The sequence below is a fragment of the Ictidomys tridecemlineatus genome, chromosome 3 (genome assembly GCF_052094955.1).
Source record: "Ictidomys tridecemlineatus isolate mIctTri1 chromosome 3, mIctTri1.hap1, whole genome shotgun sequence".
NCBI lineage: Eukaryota > Metazoa > Chordata > Mammalia > Rodentia > Sciuridae > Ictidomys > Ictidomys tridecemlineatus.
Window position 1 is genome coordinate 74334722 of NC_135479.1, and position 18482 is coordinate 74353203.

General features: G+C 53.7%; 1 protein-coding gene across 4 annotated transcripts in view; it reads right to left on the reverse strand.

The window, feature by feature from the left end:
* Plxnb1 (plexin B1) overlaps positions 1 to 17313 on the reverse strand; it is a 29003-nt gene extending 11690 nt beyond the window's left edge. Inside the window, exons 1-24 of one of the 4 annotated variants that reach the window (XM_078043145.1) lie at positions 17020 to 17313; positions 16350 to 16534; positions 12530 to 12582; positions 10618 to 11730; positions 9659 to 9841; positions 9202 to 9330; positions 8976 to 9076; positions 8543 to 8675; positions 8107 to 8263; positions 7685 to 7793; positions 7501 to 7609; positions 6422 to 7090; positions 6118 to 6240; positions 5804 to 5926; positions 5376 to 5469; positions 5116 to 5288; positions 4796 to 4947; positions 3166 to 3271; positions 2763 to 2899; positions 2300 to 2476; positions 1719 to 1890; positions 1336 to 1578; positions 472 to 648; positions 246 to 394 (exon numbers count right to left, since the gene is read on the reverse strand). In XM_078043145.1, coding sequence (XP_077899271.1) covers positions 246 to 394; positions 472 to 648; positions 1336 to 1578; positions 1719 to 1890; positions 2300 to 2476; positions 2763 to 2899; positions 3166 to 3271; positions 4796 to 4947; positions 5116 to 5288; positions 5376 to 5469; positions 5804 to 5926; positions 6118 to 6240; positions 6422 to 7090; positions 7501 to 7609; positions 7685 to 7793; positions 8107 to 8263; positions 8543 to 8675; positions 8976 to 9076; positions 9202 to 9330; positions 9659 to 9841; positions 10618 to 11724 — 4523 coding nt within the window. In that variant the 5' untranslated portion in view covers positions 11725 to 11730; positions 12530 to 12582; positions 16350 to 16534; positions 17020 to 17313. Of the gene's footprint in view, positions 1 to 245; positions 395 to 471; positions 649 to 1335; positions 1579 to 1718; positions 1891 to 2299; positions 2477 to 2762; positions 2900 to 3165; positions 3272 to 4795; positions 4948 to 5115; positions 5289 to 5375; positions 5470 to 5803; positions 5927 to 6117; positions 6241 to 6421; positions 7091 to 7500; positions 7610 to 7684; positions 7794 to 8106; positions 8264 to 8542; positions 8676 to 8975; positions 9077 to 9201; positions 9331 to 9658; positions 9842 to 10617; positions 11731 to 12529; positions 12583 to 16349; positions 16612 to 17019 lie in introns of those variants that run through there. The other 3 variants (XM_078043146.1, XM_013359425.4, XM_040269657.2) reach the window with 3 other exon arrangements.
* Between the last annotated feature and the right edge of the window lie 1169 nt (positions 17314 to 18482).

The window sequence follows — 18482 nt, forward strand, 5'->3', positions numbered from 1 at the left end:
TATTAGAACACAGCCACACTTATGTGTTTACATATTGCCCCTGGCAGCTCTTAGGCCCAATTACAGGGTTGGGTAGTTGATTGCAATAGACACATCCATCCTACAGAGACATCCATCCCACAAAGTCTAAAACATTTACTCTGGTCCTTTGCTGAGCCTTGGTCAAATCTGCCCCTTCCCCAATCTGCCTCATGTCACTTACTGCCCCAGACCAGCCCAGCCCTGCCATACCTGGCTATACCCACCTGTACATGAGGACTATGATGATGACACCCAGAGCCAGAAGAGAGGCTCCCACCCCCAAGCCCACCTGGGCTGCCACAGGAAAAGCCACAGGGCTCTCGCCATCATACTGCACATGACCAAGGGAGAAGTGCAAGTTTCCCATCTGCACCTGTGTGGGGAGTCACCTGTGAGAAAGGGTTCAGCACATTCCCAATGCCCAGCCCTGCCTGGGACCTGCCCACTGACTGTGAACTCAGGCAAAGCATCAGGTGCCTCCCGGAGGGCATGGTGCCGTGGCAGTGGCTGCTCCACAGGGGGCTCACAGTACAGATGGTGCCGGGTCAGTGTCTTCACCACACAGGGGCCATCTCCTATCATGGCCACCACCTCCTCCTTGGATATTGCCAGGTCCAGATTCTCCCCCTGGAACATGAGGTCACTGATCTGTCACTTAGAACACTTCCCAGAGAAAGCTGGTTGCCATTCAGATCCTATCCCCCCACATATGGGAACAATGGTTTTGAGACCCACCTAAGATACAGGGCTAACAGTCCCTTAGCACTACTCCCCCTGTAGATAGGGCTGACAGTTATGGAGATATCCTTCAGGCTGCTCCTCATGACCCTTTTCTGCCCCTCCCTACTTTTTCTATAGAGCTAAAAATGTGGAGAACCTAAAACTGCCTACAGAGTGCTGAAGAATTAACTAACAAAGCCAGAGCCCCATTGTCTGAAGACCCCACAGGTGGGTGATGGATTACCTACCTATGGCCTAAATACCCACCTACTGCCCACCATGCATGTCAGAACATGTGCCTAGTGTTGTCTCTGTAAGCCAGGCTGCCACATAGGGATCAGCCCAGTTACCTGTTAAGTAGCACACCACCAAGCCACTGTGTGTGCCAAGTCATTTACTGATTGTCATGAAGACACCCACCATGAAATGTTAGAACCCAGGCCAGTAGTCAAACCCCTGCCAAGAGCTAGGGTTCCCCTACTCCATAAACCTCTTAGCCCTTGCTCTACTGTCCTGGCCTCTCTACCATTAGTGCAGTGCTGTCCTACAAAGGGAGGGTCTTTGGGCCCTGCCAAGCTCAAGAAGGAACAGTACCTCCACAGAGAACACACTTCCAGGTTTGTGCCAGAATGGCATGGTGGGGTCCTCAGGGTTGAGGGGCTGCAGAGTGGGATCAGCCTCATAGGAGAAGGGTATGGGGCTCAGTGTTGCAAAGTCAAAGACCAGGTTGTCAAGGACAAATTCCACCTGGACCCAGGGGTCCTCAGGTAGGCCTGGGAGGGCAGGTGTACGGCACATAATGAGATGGGAGGAGTTCACATAACATGGCTCTTCAAACTGGCAGAAAAAGACAAGAGAGGGTCAACTGAGGGCCATGTAGGAAGAGGGCAGAGCTGGTACCAGCCATCTGTGGTTGAAGGGAAAAGGGACAGCAGCAGCCAGCCCAGTGGAGGCAGGGAGGTCCAAGGGTTTCCTACGTGATGACTGCCACAGGAGGCTCCAGGGGAACACACTGTCTCCAGGACCGCACGGCGCCTCCGCCCATTCCCCTGGCTAGGCTGCAGCACTCCTAGGGCCACTGTCACGCGGATTCTTGGTGTCTGCACCACATCCAGATTCTGGCCACGAACCCATATCTCACGTCCTCCACTGAAATAGAGCCCATGAGCCATTCATGACTTACATGAATCAGGGTTTTCTGTTTTATTTTGTTACCAAGGATTGAACCCAGGGATGCTTTACCAATGGCCTATATCCCCTGCCCTTTTTATTTTTTATTTTGAGACAGAGTCTCACTAAGTTGCTTAGAGCCTGGCTAAGTTACTGAGGCTAGCTTTGAACTCAGCCTCCCTAGCTGCTGGTATTACAGGCATGCACCACTGCCTGGCTATGAATGAGAATTTAAAAGACAGCCAGTCCCAGCTAGCTCAGCCCAGCCCAAGCCACATGACCCCATTTCCCTATGCATGGGATTCAAGGGCCCACACAGAAAGCCCTATCCCCACTAAGGGAGTGGCAAAAGCTCACTTGCCATACAACCATGCCCATGGTCCCATACCTGAGAAAGCTCTTAGTGGGGCCAGCTGAGGTGACATTGGGATCTGATGTGTATTTGAACTGGCCATGCTGAAGCCTCCGTTTAATGGTCCCAAACCACACTGTCACAGGAAGCGTGGCAGGTATGGAGTGTGGGCTGGTCTTACACTGCAGCTGCTCTGACTGCTGTTCCAGCAGCCTGGGGAGAAAGGTGAAAGTAGAAGGCAGGTCACCTGGGCTGGAGGATGTGTAGGAGTGGGGAACTAGAGACCCACTCAAGGCCTCAGCTTACTTGCTTATTGCCATCTCCACCAGGTAGCTCTGAAGGCTGCTTTCCCACTACAGCCCCAGCTTTAAGAGGGCCTGACCAAAGTCTCACAGGACAGATTTGCCTTCTCCCACTTTTGTTCTCCCCAGCATCCCAACCCCTCCCATTCTCTCCCTGGAGCACATGGAATTTTGAAGGATAAGGAAACAGCTCTCACAAGTGACAAAGCTGGTCTCCAACCACCACTCGGATATCCTCTAGCCTCCCAGTCAATAGCTTGGAACCATGCAGGGTGAGGCGGGTGCCCCCAGCTCTGGGGCCATGGGCTGGGAAGATGGAATGCACCTTTGGGTCCTATACAAAGAATGACAGGGAGTGATAGAAAACAAAAACAGGGGAGCTTGAGTCACACAAAAGGGCCCTGGGGTGGAGAGCCACATGGAGGCAAAACCAGATGGGGGTCAGCTGGGAAAATAACTCAGTCGGTAGAGGGCTTGCCTCACATGCACAAGGCCTTGGGTTCAAATCCCAGCACCACAAATAAATAAATAAATAAATGGTGAGGGGCTGGCAAAGGAACTAGCCACTTGGTAGCTAGGGGAAGCTCAACAATCTGGTACCTGGTAGGCAAAGTTGAGCTCTGAGATGCTGCGCCCTCTTCCTGGCACCTCCACTGCAGCAGCACCAACCACCTCCTCTCCACTGGCCCCAGTGATGCATACGAGACTGTGGGTACAAGGCAGGCAAGAAGTATGAGGCTGTATCAAAGGCTCCCTTCAAAGTAACCCAGTAGTCCCTCTCCCCACCCCACTGCCAAATGGTTTTTCTTTTCCCATGCTCCATGAAACACATTGGGATTCTCTTGTTTTGGTACTTCTTAAGGCACATTAGCTGGCCTTGGCATCTGAGAATTAATATTTGTGGTTTAACCATTCAAGTGCTACCCCAAAGAGGCTCTCAACAAGGAAGAGTTGATCAAACCTCTGTTATGGCATAAATTTAAAGGAGCCCTGTAAGGCTGGTGTGGCGGGTGGTCAAGCTGAAGAGTGGGCCTAGCCAGCCACCCTGTCTTCTACCAACACCTCATGGCATAGTACCCACCCACAAAGTGGTAAAAACTTGATCTCGAAAAAAATCTGAAAGTCTCCAGTCAGATCTGAGGGTAGAAGTGAACAGCCTAAGAAAATGCTGGTTATCAGCCAAAAGTTAGGGAAAATTAATTTCCAGAACATTAAGTCTCAGCGGCTCTATTCCATGACATTGTCACAGTCACTGCAAACACTCAGGGAAAACAGAACAAGTAAAGTGTGAACTACTCAGGGGAGGTTCCAGTCAGAATATATTTTAATCAGTTTATAAATTACTTTGTAACCCATGTAAGTCTTAAAGTTCTGGAATCATTAACAGTCCATAAAGTCTCCTTAGGTTTTTCAGTCATAACACATTTTAGAGAAAACTCCATGCTCTTGCAAAATAGTCCTTGTTTAAAATACCTATTGGGTCATTTGCTTAGCATGCACAAGACCCTAGATTCAATCCTAAGCACCACAATCAATCAATAATAAAATACAGATTGTGGGGTCTCATCAAAGGCCTTCTGAATCCACATCTCTGAGGGTAGAATCAGAGACCTATTCTCTCTCCAAGTTACCCTGATATTCAATCAGGTTTGGGCCACTGATTGTGGCCACCACCTCTAGAATGTCCCACATGTGTACCTTGGGACCCTGAACCACTGACCAGGTTACCATGACTAGAACCTCAGTAAGCCATGAGCCCTGGGGAGGCGGCAGGGTTCCTAGAGGCTGGACAGAGAAGTCTGGCATTCTACAGGTGTGCCACAAGTATACCTCCTGAGAGCCCAGCAAGACCAATACTTGGGTAAGGACAGCTGATGAGAAGGCTAGCCCCTTATCCCAGCTATTTGGATCTGGGAACCCTACTTAGCACCACTATATCCACTATCACTCAGAAAGTCAGATAAGAAGACCTAACCAGAGCCAAGAGGCAGAGTTACCAGTCCTCTCTGCCCCACACAGGCCCTGGAAGAACCCCAAACCAGTGACCTGCAGGTATGTGCAGAGAAAGCCAAGGTGGGTACTTCAATGCCTCAGTGGCAACCCCAGCACTAAGGCATTAGAACCAGAATCAAGGAAACAGGGAGATAGAAAGCAGATGAGTAGCAGGTAGTAAACCCTGAGTAAGAAAGTCAGCCATAGAGCCCTCCCATGTTGAGTCCAGCCAGCTCACCTGCTAGAGACCTCATACTCCTGGGCATCCACAGCACAGGGCACTCCAGCCACCATGACCATGCCCAGCACATCCTGCACATGTTGGCCCAGGTTGGAGCCCCTGATGGTGACACGGGTACCTCCATCTATAGGCCCAGTCAGTGGTTCCACCTGTTCCAAGACAAGGACTGCTCACCTCTACCCACCTCTGTAGACTTCTGGCAGTCTGCAGAGGCAAGCCCAGCCTCCCACCTTTAGGTTCCCTGAATTCATGGCACAGGCACAACCCTCCCACCAAATACAGCACTGAGGAAGGGATGTGCTAGCATTTCAACATACTGAGTGGATGAGAGGTGCAGGGCACTGGGTGGCCACAGCCTCAGCCTTTCCACAGGCTTCCTGGGCCACACAACGTGGATATTCTCCATCACACCACACACAACCATATTGGGGCATGGCAGTTTGGCAGCGGCTACAGTCCCAGTGGCCCACAGAACAGTTATATAGTATCACTGGAAGTAGCAAAGACAAATGTGAGAGGCAGGCCCAGAAGAGCCTTGCTACCACCAACCCACCCCAATTACCAGTGAGTAGCTCACCATGCAGCCCATCAGCACTGTCTACACGCAGGCGGCCAGCCCGACGCAGAAACAGCCCCACCTGGAGCTCTGGCTGCAGAGCCTCATAGCTAAGCTGAAAAAGTAGGAGTGTGATCACAGCCTAGGGTTGGGGTGCTCAGAAAAGGACTAAAATGACTAGTTATGGTAACACAGGATCAGAGATCAAAATTGGGATGCAGGGACCCCATAGAGTGAAACAGTTGGAGGTAGGAGGCAGAACAGGAATGGAGGGGCTCTCTGGGATTTCTATTTACAGGTCAGCCTCAATGCAAAGACCCCATGTGACACAGAGTTAGAGGTAGGGTACCCATCTGTTTTCCAGGGTCAAAACATGGATTGAGTCAAGCATGATGTAGCCAGCCTGTGGCCAGTGCACCCTTGCCCACCCAAGTTTCTGTGGTTTGCACCTGGTGCTGCTGGCACGTGACATGGCACATGGTATCTGGAGGCAGCTCACACTCAACACGGGCCTCAACCACCACTTCAAAGCCCTCCAGCTCCAATACACACTCATTGTCTCCTGGGCTATCCTGGGGGCAGAGAACACAGTTGGTGGGGCAGTTTTGGGAACAGGCCCCATGAGTCACATGGGTCCACAGGACAGCTTCTGAGTTATAATTGGGACCCAGGGCCACACCCTCTTTTTGCTCCCCAGGAGTAGTGTAGAATTTGACAACAGCCAAAAAGCCTGCAAGGACAGCTGCAAGCAGGACACACACACCTGGAAAAGGCGCAGATTCCTGCCTTGCAGATGAATTTCTTGTTCCACGTGGACTGGCATCAATGTGGAGCCCTGAACACTCTCTACACAGGGGCAGGAGCTTGGCCCCCAATTCACCTCTCCCTGCAGGTACCAAGAGCAAGGCAATCTATGGACTCCATGCTGCCTACCTCAGGCCTCTGTCTTGCTGGACTTCAAGAGCAAGACCCTGCCCCTGCCCTTCCACTGGGAGAATCACAAGGCAAGAGAGGGGCTACATTTCCCCAATTCCCTCCCGAGGCCTCCTTCCTGGGCTGGACCTCACCAGCTCCCAGAGCCCGGGGGTGTCGTACTGGTAGTCGAGGCTGGACAGGAGGATGAGGGGGGCAGGAGGGCCCTCGTGCTCTGCTGAGTCTCCATCACCTGAGAGGAGGGTGGAAGTGGAGAAGGCGGGCGCGTCACCCCCTGTCCACTCGTCGGCCTCGGGCAGCTCGCCACCTTCTCTCATGAGCCAGTCCAGAGCGGGCTTCGTGGAGCCAGTGGCCCCTGGGAAAGTGGTGGCAGGTACAGTGCCAGGGGGCTGATCCAGGGCCACCATGGAGGGAAGGGTCTCAGGGCCAGGTTCTGCAGGGGGCATTGGTGCTGCATCTGAGGGTGATGGATGGGAGGCCGAGAGGTCCTCAGGTGTGGCTGCAGGTCCCAAGTTAGTGGGGGCAGGAACAGTGGTTCTAGGTATGATAGGGAGGTTGGGAAGGAGGGGCTTCTCATGGAAATGTGATTCTGAAGAGGTGGGGGAAGGAATGGGACCAGGACCTGCCCATGGCCCCCAGGGGCTGAGCAAAGAAGGTCTGGCCCCAGTTGGGACATCTGAGTCTGTGGCTCCTGGGTCCACAGGAAAAGTGTCAGGTACAGGAGTGACTGTGGATGCAGGGGCGGTGGGTGGGAAGAGGGTGGGTATATCTCTTGCAGGGGGTGCTAGGGAGAGAAGCGGGCTCTGAAGGGGGAGGCAGAGAAAGACAGGAAGGGCCACTCAGCAGGCAGATGCAGGAGCAGGAGGCAGGCAGGCAAAGGGTATGTTAAAAGGAAAGGAGACCAAGGAAAAGAGAAACAAAAACAGCCCATTAATTCTCCAAAGGAGAAACACAGAGGGCAGGCTCCAGGGGTGTCTGTGCTGAGGTGGGGCACGAAGGCCACACCTCCCGCCTCTCAGCTACAAATGTCCTCTCCTGAAACAGGATGGACGGATCAGCAGCCATTCTTTAGTGAGTCCGTCACACACAGCAGGTTGGGCGTTCAGGACACAGTCTCACATGGGCAGGCAGACACACAGACCCCGGGCCATCAGAAAACCCTCACACTGGGGACCCAAAGCCCATGTGTGGTTCATCCTGGGGTCCCACTCACCTGTTTGCTCATCACCATGGGCCCAGCATCACATGAGGCCTTATGTGTGCACAGGTGCTGCCAGACACACCAGTTACACCCCCAGTGGCTGCTCACGCAGGCCTGGCACCTGCACAGAGTACAACCATGGGGCAGAGATCACCACAGGGGAGCTCAGAGCTGAGGGACAGGATGAGGAACTCACTGTGCAGATGGGCGAAGCTCAGTGACTGCCATACAGTCGTAGAAGGAAAGGGAAGCTTTGGTGATTACCACGTCGCCAAATCTGAGCTCTACACTCACGGAGATATGGTCTGCAAAGTGGGAGAGAGGCCCAGGGCTAAGGAGTGGGGAGGGCACTCAGACCCAGAGTTAACATGCTGAGACCACACAGAGGTGGTGCTACCATCCAGAATGGGTAAAGGAAACCAGGGTCAGAGAAGGCAGTCTACAGGGCACAAAATAGACATTCTAGGGTTTGGGGCATCAGTGAAGGGACTCAGAGAAAAGCATCAATTCAAGGTTCTTGTGCCTGGATTCACACCTCACCCTGACCACACCCTTTGAAACAAAATAAGAGCAGGGTAGGGCTCCCCAGTTGTGGGACTGGCAGCTTTTCTCACCCACCGGTTCCTCTTTGCAGCACTGGGGCTTCACTAGGGTCTGGGGAGGGGCACATCACACCAGATCCAGTCAGCAGGGCAGGGCTCTGATGTTCCCCAAAGTGGCAAGAATATGACTCCCCCGGCCACAGGGGTGGCAGGTTCGGCACTGACAGGAAAACCTGCCAAGAAAGGCCAGCACACACTTTTAAGGCCCCACTACGGCTTAGTAGGTAGATCAGGGCTCATTAAAGGGTACCCAATGTGGGCTGGCACCAGTACCTCCACCCCAAAACCTCACAAAATCCTTCTGAACTGGGTTGATAACAGATGGAGAAATTGAGGCCCCAAAAGGAGTAATTATATAAGGCCATGTGGTATTTAGTACATCTAATACCAAAATGCAAGGTCCCATCCCCAAAGCCCTCCCCTCAGGGGCCCTGCCTACTCTGGTCACTCACCTCCCTCCTCTCCTCTCGGCTGATGTTGGCAGGACTTATGGCTGCCACTCGCAAACAGACCACCTCAGTTTGGAAGCTCCATAGCCACTGCTCTGGCCCTTGGCCCCTTGAGCACTCTGAACGGCGACTACACCTGAGCAAGAATGACCAGTACCTAATCTGTGACGCTCAAGAGCCCACTGGGCATTCATAGGGCAGGGACAACTACAATACTGAGGCTCTAGGCAGGCCCTTTCAGTGATAGATAACACCAGGATCCTGTGTCTGTCCTGGTAGGACAGTGATGCAGATAGGGTGGATGATAGGGGTGTCTAAAGGTCAGAGTTTAAGAGTCAAGGGCCAAGGGTCAAGAATCCTGGATGAGACAATTATACAGTAGCACTTCAGGCATGAGGCTGGGTCAGGAGGGGTCAGGAAATGGTGGAACACTAACCTGCCGAGTAGCACACACCACCCACAGTAAGGATCCCTGTGAGCAAGGCAAGATGCACAGTCCAGATGCTGAGCACAGGAAGCCACAGGAACCTTCACAAGCTGTGACAGCAAAGAGGACCTGAGGCCAGCAATCCAAACACCAGTGGCTCACCCACATGTGGGTCCCCAGCCCCACCCAGAGGACCCTCCCAGCAATCATGCCCTTGCTTATGCCTGACACTCACTGTAGTCTGGGTCAAAACATACAGGTGCTCAAAAGTCCCATCAAAGGTGAGGTCTCTGCTCACTGCAGACCCCTGCTGGATGCTCCGTATGGAGTATCGTTGGCCATCACTTCCCGAGCCCAAATAGACCTGAAATTAAAGACCAGGAATTGGTCTGGCACCAATTCCAGGGCCACAAACCCAAAGCCTTCTCCCATTCACAATTTAAGCAATTTACAGATAAAATCCCCTCCTAGGAAGTCACAACTCATTGCAACCAGTCCCAGAGTGAATAGAAGAGTTACAGGTAAACCCATCCATTTCTAGGAAGAGGAACACAGATTATCTCTCCCAGCCCAGGTCTTGGGGACATATCTCAGCCTCAAAGAACACTGGGGTACCTCCACATAGGCTGGGTTCTCTAGAAGCCTGTTCTCTCTAGATCCTGGAACAGGGCTGGTACTTCCTGTAGACTCACACTGTGCAGCTGTCCTTGACTGTCACCCAAGAAGGCGATGGTGTGTCCATCCTCCACGGTGACTGCCACAGCTGTTAACTGAACCCCTGGCAACTCTAGAATTGGTGTGGCTTCCAATGGAACATGGCTGGCCATAGGGCTGGGTGTGTGATCTGAGCCACAGGGATAAGCATCCGGGGTGTCCTGCAGGCAACAAGAAGAATTGATTAAGTCTCTCACTAGATAAACTTCCTGCCCCATCCTTCCTGGACAACCTCCTCCCAGCCCAGTCTCTCTACCAGACCTCCCTGACAACCCTAGCCTGGGCAGCACCTGCCACAACTACATCCTTATCACTAACTCAATGCACTTAATCTATTACTGCCATAGACAGTTACCAATGGCTCCTTTCCCTCTTTTGATTCCTCATCCAATGCCTGCAGCCGCATCTTTTCCCATCCCTGGCCTGGGAGCTGCTTCCTCTGATCTCTGTGTTCTGCCTTCTCCTGAGCCATTTCCTAAAGCTGGCCTCCTCACCTCCCAGACCACTGGCTTAAGCCCTCTGCATTTCTCCCTGACTCAGTCTTGCTATGAGCAATTTCTTCCCTTCTGTATCCATCCAAAGACTACAGCCCCAAGTCCCAACCTCTTCTTCATCTCTTGCTCCAGAACCTAAAACAATGTCTCATTTCAACATTTCTGCTCTTATCCTAGAACCTCAGCCCACCTCTACAATGCTACTTCTTCAACATTCTGTTCTAAGCCCATCCTGGTACTATTTTCTGCCACCCTGAATGCTCTGCTGTGTTGAGAGGCCCCTTCATCACCTAGACCCAAAGGAAGTACCTAGTACTTGCTAACCTGATCATTCCCTGCCCCACTACCAGCTTCCTTTCAGGCTCCCTGGGTACCTTCTTGGCTGCAAGTGCCTGGCCAGTGGCTTTGGAGAAGGGCAAAGGCCAGGCCATGCTGGAACTCACCACAGGCAGCTGATCACAGCAGGAATTGACATCATACTCAATGTAGGCCACCTCAGTCCCATCCTCAGCACGGCCCTTCTGGGTGTAGCAAGCATCTCGTGTATGATTAGCAAGCCGGTCCACCTCATTCAGAGGGAAGGCACAGAGTGCCGAGGCTCCAGATGCCCCAGTAGCCACAGATGGGGGCCGACCCACAGTGGGGGGAGCCACTGAGGAGAAAGCTGCAAAGAGCACTTCCCCACGGGCCACCTCCTGGGACACAGCCACAGCTGCAGCCTGGATCAGCCCATAGTGGCCACCCTGGCAGGCCAGAGGCAACTCTACATAAGAGTAATAGTGCTGGTCCCAGAGGCACACTCTAGACACATAGGCTCGAAAAGCTCTAGACTGAGCCTGCAGGTCCCGTCGCAGGAACAGAAAATAGGCATTGGTCCCATGTGCAAAGGCACTCACAAAGTGGTGGCTGTACTCAGAGAGGCGGCCCACTGCCAGCTTGGCTGTCTCTTCATAGGAGAAGGCAGCTTGGGGGTCTGGTGGCTGCAGGGCCCGGGTTGTAATAGGGGGGATACCACCCCCGACACCTCTGCTAGTATATCCCCGCCCTACAAACAAAAGGGGCTCCCCTGCTAACCCCTGGGCCACCAGCCCCACTGTGCTGACTGCAGGGTCATTGGCAGCCACATACTGAGTGTCCCCGGGCCGCTCTGGTCTCAGGAGCAGCTGCCCAAGCTGTCCCAGTCTCCGCTGCTCACAGACACCCTGGTGCACACTCCCGCACACTACCAGGGCTCCTGGGCTCACCAGGAGCAACTGGTTGGGGTTGTTGGTAAGCTGGGCCTGGGGGCACTCATCAGACATCACAGGCGGCAGGCAATCCCTGCTATCTAGCACAGGACCTGTGGACACTGTGGCCTCCAGCTGCAGCCCAGGGCTCAGTTGAAACAGGAAGTTGGTGGCCCCTAGATAGAGGGTGCCTGATGTGGGGTCCCTCACCAAGTGCTGCAGATGTGTGCCATTGGGAGTGAAAGCAGCTGGTGGAGATGGCTGGAGAGTGAGGACCCACCCAGCCCAGAGTGTCTGGAGAAGAGCTGGGCCAAGAGCAGGCATGATCACCTATTAGGAAGAAAGGTTGAATGGGATTCATGTGGCCAGCAGAGTGCTCTAACATGACTAATAAGGGATAGGAATTGCCTCCTAACCTGAGGGTAAGCAGAGGAGGACTAGGCTTAGATAAGCACTATGGTCAAGGATGACCCTAGGACCACATACTATCTGGGGAAGAAACAGGAACACTTAACCCTGGAAACTTCAACACCAACCCTTCTCTGTAGGCATTATGCTCTCCAGAGTCCTACATCCACCCCACTCCACCCTCACTCCTGCTATGCTGTGCCACCATATGGATCAAAAAGAGAAGGGCCTCAGGCTGGGGTTGTGGCTCAGTGGTAGAGTGCTCGCCTAGCATGCACGAGGCACTGGGTTCAACCCTCAGCACCACATAAATGTAAAATAAAGATAATGTGTCCACCTAAATCTAAAAAATAAATATTAAAAAAGAGAGAGAGAGAGAGAGAAGGGCCTGGAAGAGATAGGAAAACAAGTGAGGAAAAGGAAGGGGCCAAGAACACTGAGAGGCCCTCTTTGCATGAATGTTGGTTTCCTGGCAAAGTGGAGAGGGAAAACAAAGACTCATGGGCCACTAGCATATCTGAGTAAAGCAAGAACTGGGTGAAGGGCCTTTCTGGCCAGGAATCCAGAAGGGTGATAACCACAGAACCAACAGGCCAGAGGGAAGAGGAATTTCCAGGCTGAGAGGGGTGGGAGGTAAAAGCTTGGGCCCAATCTCAGAGAGCCCTGAGCACAGGTGGGAATAACACCATCCCCAGATGCCTAGGAGTAAAGTTAGACTCACCTGGTAGGGCCAGCTGGATCAGGAGACAACAGCATGACCTAAGTAGGAGTCACCTAGCCAGGGAGAAAGCAGAATATGAATTTGGGGTCTAGGCTGTAGGCATGTGGAAACCCTGGGCTCCCACTGTGGAGGTAACACAAAACTACCCCCTCCCCATTGCCCAGCCTGCCTGTACAGCTAGGCCCAGCCTGGCCCTCAGCCACCAAACACATTCCACAGAGGATGCCTCCTCAGCACCCACATGAGGAGGGGGAGGGCAGCAAAGCCAGGCACCCAAGGGGCCTGGGAAAGGTCAGCTAGTAAGGAGCCACATGGCCATCAGGGCCAAATCAGGCCCCCAACGTGGCTCTCTCACCCAGTTCTCTTCCTCTCAGCACTGTCTACTCTCTATCCTCTGTCCAAACCCTTCCCTGTAGAGGCACCAGAGTATACACTCTCCACACCAGCCAAGGGCCATCCCAGCCCCAATGGGAACCAATACATTGGCAGATACATATTTGTACACACCAACCAGCCTGTGTGCATACACTCACACATAAACACATGGGTACTTGCACATATACATACACACATGCAGATATGATGACTACACACACAGAAACACAGGCACATTCCATGTCCAGACACCACATAAAGTCACATCCATAGACAATCCCTACACACCCAAACACACACATACATGGCACACTCTGCACAGGCACATGTCATACCCAGAGACATAGGTAACACCACCCACATTTAGACAATCACACACACACACACACACACACACACACACACACACACACACACGCTTCCCTGGCTCAACTACTAAGTCCTAGAGAACTGTAGAAGGCTGGCCATCTTTTGCTATTTCCTCCCATGCAGGACAGAGCTGAGCCAGGGCCCAGGGTGTGGGATGAGTAGGGTGTACCCTGAGGAAGTCATCATGCCTGTGTACACCAACCCTCAGTCCATCCTCCATCCCTAGGACCTGACCAAACTTTGGGTATTTGCTCTTCTTACCCTCCAGCTGGGGCTCCTGAGTCCCAGAACCAAGAAACCATGGTAACACCAGCTTTCCCAGACCCCAGTGGTCCCCAACTAGGAACACCAAGCATGCATCCCAAACTGGGAGACAACTCTCACTTGTCTATGCTCAGGCCATGTTGCGCAGCCCTCCCACTACCCGGCTGCCAGGCTGTCTGTGCAGAATGTACCAAGGGTTCTCACTTCCAATGGCCCAGCTCAGCTTATCCCATCAGTGGCCTCAGCAGGGTGCTCTATGGCTGTCCCTATGTAAGCAGGGCTGGGCACAAGGCTCAGAGGAGGGTCCAGCAGCCTGGTGGGAGCAGGGACACAGTGGCCACAGCCTGGCTGGGCACTGCTCCCAAAATAGCTTGGGGGTTTCCATTTTTAGTGTGCAGAGAACAGGGCAGCTCTATGGGAGCGGGAACAAGGCTGCCTCTGTTTGTCACCCAAGGGGGGGTGGGAGGTGGCAGGGAAAGTCTCGAACCAGCCAGAAGCTCAGGACGGTGGCAAGGCCAGGCTGTTTAGGAGCCCCCACCTTGTTTCCACAGAATGGGGGGACAAAATTTCTTCCTCTAGGAAGAGAGTCCACCTGAGGATAGTCAGAGGCCACCTCCTGCACTTGGCTGCTGCCCATTCCTTCTGCCACCTCATGCCAAGGATGTGCCCTGGGCGTAGGGTCCTATAGTTAGACTGACATTCACTGTTTCATTTGCTGGCAAATATTTGCTTAGAGCCTACTGCATGCCAAAGTTCTCCAGGCCTCAAGGGGCAGCAAAAACACACTCACACACATACAAAAAAAAAAAAAAAAACACTCCCCAAATGTGAAATCACAACTGAGTTGAGGGGCACACAGGAAGAAAGAAATGCATGGGAACAGAAGAGCTTCTGACCAGGGCACATAGAAAATCGAAGGCTGACCCACTACAGGGAACAACGTCAGGCTTAATCAATCAGTTTTCCCATGAAGCAAGGCCTTGCACTCTTCCCCGCATACCACGGGCAGGTGGAAGACAAAGGACAGTGACATTTTCTCCTCCATGTTAGGCACACTTATTTTACTTAACCTCTGCCACACAGCACAGAGCAGCCTCCCTAATCTACCCCCACCCCCAACCTCACAAGATTTTCTTTGAACAGAAATGGAGTGCATCTCTCTCTCTCTAGAGCTTTTGGGGTACCCCAGAGCCAAAGGGATAAAGGTCAAGCCCCTAGAGTCCACATCCTCCCCCATACATGCTCTTCATTCCTGCCTGAACTGCAGGCTATTCCACTTCTCCCTGCTGTCACAAGGACTGTTCCCACTACTTGGAATGCCCACTCCTTCTCTATCTCATTAACTCCCACGCCCAGCCATCACCTCCCTGGGGAGCCTTCCCAGTCCTCCCAGGCTCCTGAGGAAGTTGCCTGTGTGGCAGATAGAATGGACACACCCAGTCACCAACCTGGAGTACAGTGCTCTGCCAGCTGGGCTCTGAGCCTCTGATTTCCCAATGATAGAATGATAGTCCTCTGATCAGTAAAAGTGATAATGTGTGTGCCTGGCATTAGTTGCACTACCCAAGAAGACCACTTCTCCCCATTACATCATTCCACACTGGACCTGAAGCTCCTTAAAGACAGAGTACGGCTTTTGATTTGGAGTCACCAGCAACTAGCACAGATATTAGCAGAGGGCAGGGGCTCCCAGCATGGTGAATGAACCTCCATTTCACTTCCAAGGAAATTCTGTCCCTGGGAGAGATATGAGGCTTACACATGCCTCTCAAAGCCACTTGGCCTTAGACAGGGCAAAGCACTGGCTCCATTTTTATTAAACCACCAGGCAAGAGCACATTGAGATGGCTGATTTGAGCCAAACCTTGAGTCCCCAACTTGCACAGGCCGCGATCTCCTGCCTACTCCCCACAACTCAGGCCCTGCCTAGGCTCACAGCCAAAGCCTAACTGCCTGTGCCCAGGCCTGTCTGGCAGGTTTCTTCTGGGCCCATCTCTCTGAACTTCTTCAGCAGGGCCCAAGATTGCTTGCAAAGTTTGCAAAGAGCAAGCACCACCGGAACCTCCTGCAGCTGTCCTCACCAACCAAAAGGGTCACAAATTTGGTCCTCCCACACCTGTATATTTACTTATCTTGTCTGAGAGTTAGTGGGAAACTGGCATGCCCTTTCCATCCTCCTGCCCCACTCCCATGGTCCACCAAAGGGAGAAAATATTCATTGATAGTGGTGCACAATGCCCTCTCTCTTTTCTGGGTGTTGAGTAGAGTGAAGGGAGCCACCATTTACCAGCCACCCACGATGACCCGACGTGCTCATCAATCATCCGCTGAATTTGAGTGTGGAGAGGGGGTCCCACTCTAGTGTAAGGAGACTCATGGTCCGCCTTTGTCAGCCTCACCAAGCGCAACCTCAAAGGGCTGCTTCTTCTGAGGGAATACCTCGACCACCCCATTCGGCTCTTCCCCCAACCCTCCTCCCTCACTCTGCGGCAAGGAAAAGGACCCCACCAGTGGTCCTGGAAGGGCGGGGAAGGGGCCGGCCGGACCGTACCGCCGCGGTGGTGGTGGCGGCGGCGGCGAGGAGGGGGCGCGGAGGAGCAGCTCCACCTCCTCTGTCTCCCAATCGCGTTACAGGCGGAGCCACCAGAGTTTGCTTTCGCGCTCAGAAGTGTAGTTCCAACTCTCTTGATCCAAGCCGCCCACCACTCACTAAGGCAACCCCTGCCCGACCGGATCGAGGCCTCAGGCCATGCCACTCGGGTCGCGTGGTTTCGTCCCAGTCCCACTGCCCCGGCCCGAGCCCCGCACTCACCACCCAGCCAGCCCGCGGGATGAGCACGCTGAAGCGGGCGCCGGCCGCTCCGGACTCGCTCGGGATCTGCGCGCAGCGGCCTCCCCCGGGGAGGTGGGTCTGGCGAAGCCGCTGCAGTTACCCGGAGACCGAGGGGCGGAAAACTGCGCCCGCTGCCCGCCCCTCCCGCCGCGGCGCTGCCACCGCTGGGAACAAAGGAGACAAAGCCGCGTCGGCCGGGCAGGGCTCCGCTCCTTCCCCCCCTTGCCCGCCGGGCCGCCCTTCCCCCTCCCGCCGCCAGGGCCTGGCCGGAAGCAGCGGGGAAAGCGGGACGCGCAGCCCTGAACCGCCCGGGACCCCGCATTCTATTCCCCCGGGCTTAGTGTTTGCCCACGGATGTGGAATGGGGGGGACAGTTTCCAGCACAGGGGTAATGCTTCACCCTAGAGGTAGCCATGGCAACGCGGACCGCGGGGGGAGGGGGGTGTTAAGGAGTGAAACCTGGAGCAAGGGCGATCCCGCCCCACCCCCTCCGGGCCTCACCTGCGCTCAAGGTTGGCACCGAAATTCGCGGCCCCACCTCCACCCAAAGAGGCCCGGATGGTCGCTGCGGTTTGCACCCCATGTGCTTTTGATAAAGCGCCCCAGCCTCTTTGCCTCACCAGAACCGGGTGAGACCCGCGCCTCTCACCTGCCTGGGCTGTTGGCCCGTGACCACCACCACCAGCCCGCCTCGCCCAGTGCCTGGAGCTCTTTTTTCCTTCTGGTACCGGGATCGTGTAGTCGATCCTCCCCAATTTCCTTTGTCTGAACTCCTAGGCGCCTTGTTTCTCCACTTCACACCTGGCTCTGCCCACCGCTCCTTCTTCCAGATCTCCCCAACAACCAAGCTCTCCTTCCGGCCCCCACCCCTGGCTGTTTGAGAAGAGCTCGGGCTTTGGACCTGAGTTTGCGCCATCACTAAACCGTGTAACCTGACACCCACCACCACCACCTATTTGCTAATCTACAAGTGGGGGTGACAGCTCCCCTAGCAGGTCTGTGAAGCAGGGTACACAGGCTGCGGAGGTGCACAAGCAAGGTCTCACTTCCTTTCCTCTCAGGACTGTACTTTGACTCACCCCAAACTGAGAAACCTTGGGCAAGTCTGGGCTCCCTCACTATCAAACAACTGGGCCTTCCTGAGGAGGAAACCCTGGGCGAAGGGTTTTCTCCTGAGGCCTATTTGTGTCTTAAGCAAAGACCAGGCCCCGCCATTACCACGGCTTCCAATGAGACAAAATTTGTCACAGAACCTTCCAGGGTGTTCACAAACTAAAGGAAACCTCAACCAGGGGGCTCAGGTCTTCCACACTGGCTACTCTTCAAACTTCCTACCCCCCCCCCACAGGGTCTCTATTCTCATTCATCTGCCTTCCAGATTCACCCTCCCAATACCTCTCAAGTCTCCCCTCTCCTTCATCCCCACTTCCAGTCCCTAAACCCAAGCTTCCAGCACCTTACAGGCACTAGCAAGGCAACCCTTTCCAGTTCCCTCACCTCTAGGCTCCAGCCTCAGAGACTGACAACTCTCTTCCCCATTCTCTAAATATACAATCTCCAACTCCCCTACAACCATTCTTACCTCAGCCAGGAGAGTTTGCCCCAACTCCCTCACCCACTTTAGCTTTCCTATCTCTACAGCTTGTAGGATCCAAGCTGTTCCCCCCCCCTTTTTTTTTAGTTGTTGATGGGCCTTTATTTATATGCAGTGCTGAGAATTGAACCCAGTGCTTCACATATGCTAGGCAAGCACTCTACCACTGAGCCACAACCCCAGCCATTTGTATCACCTTTTGCATGCCTAGAATTCTCTCCTCCCCAAATCCATTCACTCAAGTGCACAAACATCAAGAACTACCTTACCCCATAGGTAAATCTGGACTCACCCCACAGACCTCCTGATCTGTATACAGATAAGGTACCTCCTGTGCCATTAGAATAATGAACACTCAGTACAGAGGTCATTCCATCCCATGCCATTCTGGGGAAACATCACACACTGAAGATGGATTGACCAAATGACTGAGGGACCAGATACTCAAAGGTTCAGAGGACTAGTGGGGTCATCTGGGCTGAGCACAGGCTCCAAGAGGAGGGTACCTAATACAAAAC